At 40.4% G+C, this 13,200-nt stretch overlaps 1 protein-coding gene across 1 annotated transcript; it reads left to right on the top strand.

Annotated features, from left to right (window-relative positions):
* Positions 1-2,891: 2,891 nt before the first annotated feature.
* On the top strand, positions 2,892-6,677 carry arl3b (ADP ribosylation factor like GTPase 3b). Its single transcript, XM_083993677.1, has 6 exons — positions 2,892-2,932; positions 3,923-4,066; positions 5,016-5,132; positions 5,251-5,301; positions 6,063-6,248; positions 6,359-6,677. Exons 1-6 carry the CDS (start codon positions 2,930-2,932, stop codon positions 6,404-6,406), a joined length of 549 nt encoding a protein of 182 aa, XP_083849803.1. The 5' UTR covers positions 2,892-2,929; the 3' UTR covers positions 6,407-6,677.
* The last annotated feature ends 6,523 nt before the right edge of the window (positions 6,678-13,200 follow it).

Here is a 13,200-nt window from a genome sequence, read left to right as displayed (position 1 = left end):
CCGGCTGGAACTGGATCGTTCTCGATGGTTGTTTGTTTAGAAAGTAGGCTAAAGGCCTGCAGAAACCTTGTGGGGAACACAGGCAGGACGAGGAACAAAAGTCAAAGTGGCCTAAAATACCACGACCTATCAATAACGATATATCAACAAAGACGAAGGCTGAAGGCTGAAGGCTGCGTAGGCCGGAGCTCCCTGCGGAGAAACTGGGTCATCAGAGAGTGGAGGCAACGCTGCGTGTTGAACAGACGGTCCTGATACACTGAGGCTGCAAATACCGATCATTCTCATTATCAGATCATATATTAAATTGTTTTTTTGATGAATTGACTCATCATTTAGTGAATAAAATGTGTAAAAGAAATGTGAAAATCGATGGTTCTGTCCAAACTACGGCCGTAAACCCAAAGATATTCAGATTACAATGATATTAAAGGCAGAAAAATGCAGTATTTCTATCACTTCTTTTCTTCGACTTAAGTTGGTTAAGTTGGTCATCGTGTGACATTATTAAAAGCTGTCTTATTAATGCAGCGATTAGCAGAAGTTCTTTTTTAAATAAAAAGTTGCTGTCTGGCTGTTAAAATTGGGCTTTTAGCAAAATGCAGCTTTTACAAACAGCACCTTAAATATATTAGTTCAGCTGCTTCATAGTTCAAACAGCTGCAACTTTAATTACTCTCAACAATTGGTTCATTAATCTGGAAAGTGCTGAAATAAGGAGATGATCAGTCAAAGGAACATTAATCAGCAGCTACAGTGTAGTGACACAATTATTATATTTATATTCATTAAATTATTATTATTATTATTACGCATTCATTAATGTTTAAGCAGCATTTCACTGCTGCAGTTTGTTGAGCTGGAGTTAATTTAAACTATTTCAACAACAACAACTCTTAACTCATTATGGATCCTGATTATTCATCTTTAAAAGTTCAGAAAATGGTGAGATATGCCATCATGGTCTTAATAACACCTGGATGTTGTCATTTGGAAGATAACATTTTTGTAATGTTGATCAGTTTATCAATTAACAAGACATTTTCATCTTTAGCTCTTGGAAATTATCCAAATGTCCAAAGATAAGAGACTGAAGGCCAACTGATCATGAAAAAAAACGTTGGTTTCTGTCCTTTTCTGGCACAAGTACTCGTGCTGTCCAACCAACAGCTAAATTAATAAAGTAGTAATTAATATAAGGAAAAATCTGCAAGTTACCAGAACCAGAGAACTGAGGGGCTGACTGACACCATCCAAACATTTGGCATTTTTGCATGAAAAATGGTCCAATTATCAAAGTAATTAAGTGAATTTCTGTCAGTCGACTCATTTGTGAATCAAATAATAGATCCAGCTTGAACTGCATGCACAATCTCCAACAAAGGGAGTTATTTACTTCATGTGTTTTGAATGTGACAGCTGTTTTGTACAGTGACCAGTCACACCAGCTGTTACCACTGTAGTGCAGTTTAAAAAAAAAAAAGTGATATTATTGTGATATGAAGTGAAGTGAAGTGAAGTGAAGTACAAAGATAACATGAAAAGAAAAACACCCAAGAGAAGCACATGCGTCCCAGATTTGCACTGAGGTACAGTAGTTTGGTAACATAAGCTGCTTGAGGTGGACAAACGGGATCTGCAGGCCAGTCAGGGCTAAGCTAACATCTGAATAACATCTGGATAACTGACAACTGGTCAGTTCAGAGCAGATTTGACCTTCTGCGTGCATAAAATGTGTAAATGTCTATATGCATTTAATAAAACAGACATGTGCAAGTTGAGATGGAAAAAAGACATGTCAGCCGGAGCAGGCAGAGTGATGCAACAACAACAGTATACTCGAGTTGGCAGCAGCCGGCTTCTGCAAAACTGCAAAGAAACAAGGAAGAGAAGAAGAGGACACACAGAGAGTATGGAAACACAGGCTGCAAACTGTAACGTTACAGACAAAACGTGGACACTTACCTTTTAATGAGGTGCTGCTTCAACACAGTGTCAGGTAGAAAACCACCAAATGTGCTCAATGTGGCATAGTAAAGAAATGTGCACGTGGCAGGCAGTCCTCCAATCACGAGCTGGGGCAGATCCCTGTTGACGAAAACTGCTCCCGGAATAAAATATAAACATAAAAAGAAACACGAGTTTTACACAAGTAAGCTTAAAGTTTATTGCTGCTGTCTGTTTTTAACTACCTAGCTGGTTAATTACCTTTTTTTGGCGATATAGCGACTTTCTTTCCGCCGTCGCAGGTGGATATTACACACAATTATTTTTTAAAGTTGCGTAGTATTGTATTTATGAACAGTAATATGTGTCTATCGGGTGCAAACCGCCCAGAAAAGAAAACGTGGAGCTAGTTATTTGAAACATTTAGCATGCAGCTAGTTTAACCTGTCCTCCATTCTTGTAGTTGATGCCCCATTCAGGTGCCGTCCGTAAAAATCGTAAATATGACAAGGCATATGGGGAAAAAACGTTCACAACAAATTTTAATTGTGCAATCTCGCCAAAATGGACTAGGCTAACACCTCTTATTTTGTATATAACGTTACTATTATAATTCATAACCTGGGCGTGTTCGTGGTTTATTTTTAAAAGATTGCACCAAATAATGATTTTGAACCTGTTGGTGATATTTGGCGAAAAGACAGACATATCAACACGGAAACGGAAGAAGCTGAAAATACACTACAATCAAATTATGTGTTATGTAAGGGCTTTAGCTAACGATTAACGTATTTATTGGCGATTTATGCAGATTTAACGTTACTTGGTATTTTGTGTTGTGCTTTTCGTGTATTTTTCCAGACTGGCCAGACAGTCCATGAATGTAGCATGGAGCTTGCTTGAGTTGTGTACGTAAGCTGTGCGTCTGACGTCATCCCCCTTAGTAACCCTCGGCGGCGTCTCCAGGACAGAAGGCAACAAGATGGTGAGTTTAATTTATCCCAATAATTAGCTCCAAACTGTAAACACCGAGCTCCAGATATATTTTAAAAATCGCTTTCCGTGTCGTTCACTTACACTCATCTTCAGTTTAATGACTAATTTGTAGACAACTTAGCAAGAAAAAAAAGCATTCAACTGCAAAAAAAAAAAAAAAAAAAGCTGCCTTGTTGCTTCGTTCAGTTATCAGGGGAGATTAGCTTAGCACGTTAGCTCTGTTTAGCTCCTATTTGCGTGCCATGTGTCGACATAAGTATCCCGCGAAGCATAAAGAAAAGCAAAAAATGATAAAATAAGAGGGTATTCACGGGAGCTTTTGCTGTTCCGATGTGTTGGCATCGGGAAGAGAGAGTTTGCTGATCACCAGCAGCCATAGAGATGCACTTACAGGGCCTGCTGCTGCTGCTGCTGCTGCTGCTGCATGGGGAGGAAGATGTCTGCAGTGGTGGTGGTCATCCTGCAACATTGCCCCCCTACCTTCCCCTCCAGCCTAAAAAACATAACAAAACAATTAATAATAATAACATGGCACGCTTGTTTCCTCCGAAAAACACGAATCATCCACTTCATAACACCTTGATGGACGAAAGAAACAACGGTGGTGGACGTTTCGACTGCTCTCTCTTCGATGCAGGACAAGAAAGATACAGAAGATCTTGTAATAATATATGTTTGTTAAATAGGCTAGATGAGCTTAAAGACTTAGTTTATTTTCAGTTCAGTTTTCAATTTCAGTTTTTATTATGATGATGATTATGTCCCGAAGGAAAACTTGATTTGCAGCAGATAAAAGACAGACAACACAAGGGACAAATACATACAGTCAATGACAATAAGTTAAAGTCAATAAGAGCCTTTTAACTGCCAAAGGGATAAGAGAGGCATTCTTTATTCATTCCCTTTGGGGATTAATAAAATTCTTCTTATTCTTATATTAATTCTTATTCGTATTCTTTCCCTGCTTGTTTTATTTTAGGGATTGCTGTCAATCCTGCGTAAGCTAAAGAGCACACCAGACCAGGAGGTGAGGATACTGCTGCTGGGTCTGGACAACGGAGGGAAGACCACGCTGCTCAAACAGTTGGCATCTGAGGACATCAGCCACATCACCCCCACACAGGTGAGGAGGAGGAGAGGACAGGTTTAACATATTCAGTACGCAGGGCTCCAGACTAACTTTTTTTTTTTTTCTTAACTAGGAACACAGTCGCCCCCCAACTTAAAATTTTTAGGAGCACAAGCAGAAAAGTTAGGGGACTATTGAATATTCACATTTGCATTCATGATACTCGCCACCTGTAATGACAGATACCAGATACTTTGAGCTGCCTCTTGCATGTTTTAGCAGTGTTTAAAAAAGAGGCACATTTACTGGTTGCACATGTGCAAGTAGATGAAAAATTTACTTGCACTGTCTCAAATTTCTCAAAAGTCTGGAGCCTTGGTACTGAACAAAGGCTTTACGATTTAACAGTAAAGTGTGGATGCTTTCATAAGTAATGTCATGAATACTTTTAACTCGTCTGCTAGCTTCTTAGAAATTGCAGTAAACAGAAAAAAGATAAACATAATACATGTCTGACACGGCTGACCAAACCAAACGGCACCAGTTCAGTCTAATATACTTGTGCACAGTTTTTCAAGATACTTGGCAGGATGGTTGATCCAGGCATCTTGGAGAACTTGCCACGGTAGTTATGTGGATTTGGGCTGTCTCAGTGTGTTCTGTCTCTTCATTTAATCCCATCCAGACACCACAGTGTTGAGATCAGGGCCCAGTGGGGGCCAGACCATCTGTTGCATGGCTCCTCGTTGCTGAAGATGGTTCTTTATGACTCTGTTTGAGGTCGTCGCTGCTGCAGAGCAAATTTAAAACTGTCCAGAAACGTCCCTGATGGGATAGCATGAATAAGAATTTAGATTTCTAAAATGTTCTGACAGTATTGTGTACTGTCTTTCATCCAGAGCACACATGATACAACAAGGATGGAGATCTTTACTGCTTGGCAAATGTATGAATTTTTTGGAAAGAGAAGTTCCTGCCTAATCCACTTTTGTGTTCTGCCCAGGGCTTCAACATTAAGAGCGTCCAGTCTCAGGGTTTTAAACTGAATGTCTGGGACATTGGGGGCCAGAGGAAGATCAGACCGTACTGGAGAAACTACTTTGAAAACACTGATGTGCTGGTGAGTTGGATTTAATGTGTCAGACACAGCAAAGCTGTTTTTTTTTAATTACAAGTTTGCTCTGAACTTTGGATGTGCTGATGGTGAAGTTACTGAGAAAACGTCTGTTCTGTTTCAGATCTATGTCATTGACAGCGCTGACAGAAAGAGGTTTGAGGAAACAGGTCAGGTACGTACTGATGTGGTGTCAGTGTGCGTGATGTGTGTATGGCAGTGTCTGTCTACTGCATTAAATTAAATTGTATGTGGTATTAAAAAGATAGTTACATTTTAAATTGATGGTGCCCTTTTGTCTGACCTTAGAATAGAACAAAAACCAGAAAACTCATATTTTAGACACAGAAATCTGGGATATTTTGGCATTTTTGTTCAAAAGATAATCAATCAGAGTTCTTGCAGCTTAATTTTCTGTTGATCAAAATGTAGTTTCAGCTGTTGTGAAGGTTTTTTGGGGCAAATCCAAATAAAATCTGAAGCAAATTGCAAGTCAAATGTAAGTCTTTGATGTCTCTGATTGCAGACCATTAAATGAGATGGATGGCATCTGATATTTAAAAGAATAAATTTTATTCTTTTAAAAACTGAGTTGATAGTGATTTTTTTTATGTAACTGAGATCCAGTTTGCCAAAACTTTCACTGTTATCTTTTTTTTTTTTTTTTTTTTTTTTTGTTCGTTGGGTTTTAGCAGATCAAAACAGGAGATTTGAATGTTTTTGCTTTCAAGTCCAATCAAGGCTTATTGAAGTTTCATGAAGTCTCACATGACCCAGATCTTGATTGTTGGGTCTTACCCACCACCAGAATCTAAGTTTCACATCTCAAGTCTGGTTTTTATTAACACGCAGCACTGAGACGCCTCAGTATTTGTGTGTGTGTGTGTGTGTGTTTTTTATGTGTAACCAGCAGATGTGTGTGAATATATATTGCAGGAGCTGGCTGAGTTGTTGGATGAGGAGAAGCTGAGCGGCGTTCCAGTTCTGATCTTTGCAAACAAGCAGGACCTGCTGACGGCCGCGCCGGCCTCCGAGATCGCGGAGGGTCTCAACCTGCACACCATTCGGGATCGGATGTGGCAGATCCAGTCCTGCTCCGCCCTCACCGGGGAGGGGATTCAGGTGAGTCCCGATGATTTCCTCTTTTTGTTTTCTTGTGTCTTTCTTCTCCTCCTCTCACCAAGCTGCCGTCTCTCTCTCTCTCTCTCTCTCTCAAATCCACCTTTTTTCAGGAGGGCATGAACTGGGTCTGCAAGAGCGTCAACTCCAAGAAGAAATAGTTTTGCTTCTAGTCTTCTGCTACTCAGGAGGAAACAACAGCAGCAGCAGCAGCAACACATACACACACACACTGACACTACCACACATTGTACCCTCCTGAGCCTTAGTACGATGGGATATACCTGTGAATGTAAACACACTACTACTAATCCAACATGGACTTGGAGTTTTTAATCCCCCGCTGTATCGCTGATGTTTACTAATCTCAACACATCTTCCTACTACGTTGGCCTCTATAAAAGAAGATGGAGGGAGGGAGGGAGGGAGGGAGGGAGGGATGAATGGATGGGGAGGGGCGTTGCCTTCAAAGGGAACCCATGCCAGGAAATCAACACCTCACCCCCACCGACTCCGCTCCTCCTGAGTCCACCCACGTCAGCGCCAACGTTCCCAGCCGGTCCCAGCCACCATCCACAGCCTGTCACCACCTCAAACTCAAACATTCCCATTAAACTGCTGTCGTTCATTGGAATTCCAGCTCGTTCTTCACTCCCCCCCACCCAATCTCCCATCATTTTTTATCTCCATCTCCTTCCTACAGGTTGACATGATGTTGTCATTTTGTTTTTCCGTTGTTTTCTATCATTCCACGATGGCTGTAAGCGCTTTTCCTGCTATGGCTCTCTGTTTGAAGTGAGGTATATTTTTGTAATTGTCTTATTTATGGTGAAGTAGAGTGTAGAGTGCTTTTCAAACAACAACAACAACAACTGGTTGTGTGGTGTGTGTGATTTCAAGGATGTTGGAGAAAACGGTCTGACTCTCCCCCACTAAAGAATAATAACTGTACATGTTAATATGTATAAACAAAAAAAACAAACAAAAATGATGTAATGATGAGATTAAAAGGTTTAGAGGAAACTACGGTTTTGTGGATCAACTGTAAATAGCTCGGCCCTGTGTTCATATGTTACGTTATGCACATGTTATAGATTATTATGTTACCCTGTTGTACTTTGTAGTCTATAATGTTTGCATATCTTAATATGTGCTGGCAGATTTTTAACAGAGGTTATACTGTATGTACTGTATGTCCCAATGCATTTCTTTGTGCTCTTTGGATTAGTGAGGGAATTCACTCTTTAGGCGTGTCCTTTTGATATTCTTGAATGTAATCTGTCCAGAATTGAAGGTACTGTATGTGAATAAAAAAAAAGAAAAAAGTAAGAAAAATGTCTCATTGTTTTTACTGAATGAAGAGACTTCCTGCAGCTCATTCAGATCATGTGCGGGGACTTTTTTCTTTTCTTTTTTTTTTGTTAATCTATCTTGGCCTTAGTGCTCACTGCTCACACACTTGTAGCAGGTGGAGTCAGCTGTTCATGACAGCAACCGAGCCTGTGTGTGGAGAGGCCTCTGTGGGCGACAGCAGCTGAGGGAGGTGGGGACAGCAGAGAGACACAAAGACAACACAGTTAATGATGGAACAGCTTCTGAGCAGCTTCTTCAAATACAACAAGGCTTTTAAGTTAAAGACGACTAAATCAGATAGATTGGATGAGATAATATATGGATCACAAGTTTCTTTTTGAGCGGGCTGTAATTTAAAACGAGCTGCAATGAACTCCATCTGAGATCACATTTATGTTTTTCCAGGAGGCTGCAGGTTTCAGACAGGTGGCGCTGTTCTGCTCCTGCCTGAGTGAAGGCCTCATGGTCTGGGGCTGAGCCTGACTACTGAAACTAGGTGATAACAATCCAATAAAATGTTACACAGCACATTAAAATGGTGGTACTTCCACTTTATAATACTTCTGTACTTTTACTTGCAAGTGAAACTTTTACTTCAAATGGTATTTTCACATTGAAATGTTAATACTTTTACATTAAATAACCTTATATTTGTATCTAAATACCTGAAAGGTGCTGAACAGTGGCTTTGTGCTATTTTCTTCTGAATGAGAAACATGTGATTATCAGCCACAGTCATTTGTATTGACAATGTACAGATAAGTAAAACACTGTGCACTGCTGTAATGTTGTTGGGAGACTGTGAAACACTGAACAGTACCACAGTCTTGCAGTAGATCCAGGGAGCTGATTCAGAGAATCAATTTCATTTGAAATTGCCTGGAAATGATTTCTTTAGTTACAGAATAAAAAGCTGAAGGTCAGTCAGAGTGCAGACTTCCACTGGGGCCAATGTGCACTCAGCATGCACCAGACCTCAGAGGGAAAAATTCAAATTCATAGTAAATTATATATCTGGGTTTACTTTGTCCCCACAAGTTAATGGGTTCCTCTCTGGATGATCCCATCATTTTACTAAGTTCAGTAAAAGTCAGTTCAGTACTTTTTTTTTCTTTTTCTTTCACTTTTTTCTTTTTGCAAAATCCTGCTGACAAACAAATCAACTATGCAAAAGTGTACTCGGTGGACTACATACCTCTGCAAAGGCCAAACAATCCTCTACATGTCTGTCAGGTCCAGATTATTATCTGAATTTGTTTGTTGTACATCTTGAAGAATAACTTGAAGCCTTCCAAAAGCATCAAGAGTTTGTCTTTACTGGCTTATTTTGTGTAATAAATGTTTGTTTGCCCATAAAGACATTTGGAGTCACATGTCAAACATGTGTGTTCGTGCTGTAGGAACACTAATTTGTTGTGTTTTACTTTGCGTAACATTGTATGTGACTGATTTAGAAGGCCTCAGAGACTTGCAAATGGCCTCTTCTGTTTTTTTTTTCTCTCACAAAGCTTCTTATTATCCAGTCTTCCTCTGCTCAGAGACAGAATGTACTCGTATTGTTCCACATTTGTGGCTCTTATAACTCCCTGTTAATTCTGACAAAGCGCCATGGAAAGTATGATACACCCTGGGAGTCACAATAAGACACATGAAGGCATCTGAAGGAGTAGTTTGACATTTTGGAAAATGCTTGTTTGCTTTCTAGAGGAGAGTTAAAGGAGGAGATCAATACCACTCTCCTGTTTGGCCTATAACAGTAAGCATAGCCTAGCATCAGTGAAAACAGCTTTGTTTAAAGCAGAAGTGAGTGATATATTTGTGTTAATATAAGTCTTAAATAGTTATATCTTCCGACAGCAATCACTTACATAGAGTGTTTGGACTGAAACACGGGTCTCTCAGTCCCTCTGCTCTGCTCTGAGCCGAAGAGAAAACATTTATCGTATCCTACAGTTTTTATCCAATGAGGAGAGAGAACGGCATGCAGGGCTGTGTGTGCAGCCAAGGAACGCCGTGAATGTGGCGACGTAGGGACGAGGACTGTTATGGTGCGTTCAAGGAAACTCGTATTTTTCCGACCGTGAAGTCGTACCAGTTCGATCTGGTACGAGTTCACCGGTCGGAAGTTACGAGTGGCCGTTATAGTGACTTTCACCGGTAAAACAGGTCGGAAAAACACGAGTGGGTTGCCTGGAACGCTACAAAGTCGTAAGTTGTGACTTGAAGCTGTAATTTACGATTTCAAAAGCCTGCCTGGAACGCAGCATTAGCGAAAACGACCGGATCACTCACTTCTGCTTTAAACAAAGCTATTCGGTAACAAAAATCTGACTGTCATTTTTGTGCCTGTTGGGGTTTTATAAAATAAAAAATATGTTATTTTGTGTACATTACACAAACAGAGCTAGGCTAGCTGAAATGAGCTGTTTTCAATTGTTGTGCTAAGCTAACAGGCAGCTAGCAGTGATTTCATTGTTCACTCTTGGCAAGAAATATGTATTTCTCAATATGTCTATTAGTCATTTAAAGCAGAAGTAAGCGGAATTTTTGTGTTAATATAAGTCTCTTATAGTTATATCTTCCGACAGCAATCACTTATAGAGTGTTTGGTCTGAAACACGGGTCTGTCAGTCACTCTGCTCTGCTGTAAGCCGAGGAGAAAACTTTCCTTGTATCCTACAACTTTTATCCAGTGAGAGAGAACGGCATAAAGGGGCAGTCCTCTCTGTGTGTGCAGCCAAGGGATGCGCGTGAATGTGGTGACGTAGGGACGAGGGCGGGGACTGCTAACTCCATCGGCTGACAAGAAGTTAGCCAAAACCACCGGATCGCTTACTTCTGCTTTAATGGGGTAAGTGAGAGACTAATTGTTTTATTTGCTGTTTCTATATCAAAATGATCTTTCAATTTCAACTTTTAAGCCAAATGGTCATGAGCTAACTAGCCTCAATCACGTTGTCAAACAATCACAATACTCTACTTAACATGTCTTATTGTGTTACTACTGACAGAGAAAAACAAGCAAATAATATGTAAATTAGTAAGCTGCAATATGTTAAATTACAGAGATTTAGCAGGTTGATATTGATATAAGCCAGGGTAACTGTTCCCAATGCTAAACTAAGCTAAGATATCAAGCTGCTGGTTGTAGCTACATTTAATTTACGGTCAGAGGCCTGGGATTAAAAGTTTGTTTTGTTTTACTTCCAGAAATCTTCAATATAAAAAAAAATTACCTCTTGGATAGTTTGACAGAGCATTTTTGTGTCCAAGTAAATTCTATTATTCTTACGGATACCAGAAATAATATATTTCCCCAACAATCACTGCAGATGCACATGTCTCTTGTTCATTTGAGTATTTGTACAGGTGTTAATTCACAGATGGCCGGGGCTCTAAGATTTTGGTGTTGTGCCACTGCAGATATGAGAGAGTGAATCGATTTTCTCATCTATCTCTGTCAGAGCCAAATGAGGGAATTTCCCATAATGCCACACTGCTCCTATAATGGATTAGAGCGAGCTTTTGAGAAGTGTGTATAGACTGCAAGGTCAAACAGTTCATTTTGTTTTCTGGTCCATGGTTTATCTACATGTGTTTGTTGAAAACTCAAAATGAGAGAACAAAAAGTTCTGTGGTCTCTTTATCAGTCACTAAAAGCTTTTCTGTGTGTGTGTGTGTGTGTGTGTGGTGTGTTTGCATGCGGGCGTAATTTAAAGGAGCCAGACAGTGTGTTTGTGTGTCAGATACATATCAGAGACGTAGGCGACCAGATTACTGCCTCTTTCTCTCTTCTCATGGATCAGACAGCTGTTCAGCAGCTGTGTGTGCAAGTGTGAGAAAATGTGTGTGTCAGGAGAGAGATGGGGGGAGTGTTTGTAATGTGTGTGTGTGTGTGTGTGTGTGTGTGTGTGTGTGTGTGTGTGTGTGTGTGTGTGTGTGTGTGTGTGTGTGTGTGTGTCAGAGTGGGAAAGATAGAAAAGCAGCTCAGTAATTTATGCTGCACCTCCGACCCCACAGTTCTTGGCTGCCTGTGTCTCTGCTGAGGTTTGCTGACGTGAGAAAAAAGGCAGCACATCAGACCTCTGCCTCCTCCAGCCTGAGAGGGGAAGGAGGTGGGAGGAGGACGAGGGTGGAGCGAGGAGACGACAATACGGTTAAAATGATTGTTTTGTGTATGAACCGTCGATTGTTGCCGTTCGAGGCGTTCAGAAACTCAACCTCGCGTGTACGAATGACTAGTCTGTATCACACAAAACAAAACCACGAAAAAGAGAGATGGAAAAGATGAAGTTCATGTAGCTGTGTAGGAGCTCTCAGCAGCTGCCAAAATGTCAAATCTTTCCCTTTGAGTAGCTGCTCTGGAGCTTTTGAGCATGTTCTTCCTGAAAGAAGAATAAGAAGAAGAAAAAAAAGCTTCATTTCACCCACAGATTTGACGACGTAATCTTCATCCACAAACCTAAACAGGTTCAACTTCCTGTTCCCTGTTCACTCTCTCAGCTGGATCATTCCTGCAGACTGAATGGGAGTGAGGCTCAAAGTGCTGGGTAGAGGAAAGCAGTAATGCAACAGCTTAATGAGGCTGAGGGGAACACACACACACACACACACACACACACACACACACACACACACACACACACACACACACACACACACACACACACACACACACACACACACACACACACACACACACACACACTCTGACTACTCATTTCAAGATTTGTTCTCTCCATCCTGTTTTCTCTCTGCAGGCCTCCACCCACATATACTCATGAGCCCTGTTTGCACTGGGTGGACACAGACATTTAAAAGATTGTTTAAATGGGTTTTTCCGCCTATTAATCTGTCTTTTAAGATGAATAAATACACCATTAGATGAATCGTCAAACTGAGAGAAAGGCAGCCTGACAGATTGTTTTCATGTTAAAAAGGAAGAGCAGAGATTGTGGGAGGATGACTCTGTTTTTTTTCTTCCTCTTCTTTCTTTTGAAAAGTCATATGAAGAGTAAGCAGATGACTGTAGCGAATGGGAAAAACAAACATCAAGCATAAATGCTGCGTTTGTGGGCAACATGGAAAATATTAGAAGGATAAGCTTGGTGATTTTTGCAATTGTAAATAAACCCTGAAAGAAAAAGAAACCCAACAAATCAGTTGACCTCACTAACAAGTCCTGTCACAGTGTGACACTGGATTATAAATATTTAGATCAAACAGACAAATGTGTTTTGTTTGGCATGAGGCTGTTTGGTTTCCTTTGAAAAAACAGTTACAATGGTGAGTTTGCTTCCTTTTTACATGTAGAAAACTTATAATTACAACAATTCTGATGTGACATGAAGGCAGCATCACTGTACGATCATATAACTCCTCAATCCAATACCAAAGGACACGATACCATTTATGGTGCAGGCCATAAATCGATATCAATCAGAGCAACAACAAGCTTTAAACGGTATGCGAGAGCTGTGTTGTGACTTTATGGTGTCATAGAATGATAATAAGGAGAAAGCACAGTAGAATAATAACTCACGGCCACCATTAATGTTTAAACAACAGGATTTGCACATACAGAGTTGACAGCAGAGACCGG

This window comes from Trachurus trachurus (assembly GCF_905171665.1).
Source record: "Trachurus trachurus genome assembly, chromosome: 19".
In the NCBI taxonomy this organism is placed as follows: domain Eukaryota; kingdom Metazoa; phylum Chordata; class Actinopteri; order Carangiformes; family Carangidae; genus Trachurus; species Trachurus trachurus.
This window is presented reverse-complemented; position numbering and strand designations above follow the sequence as displayed.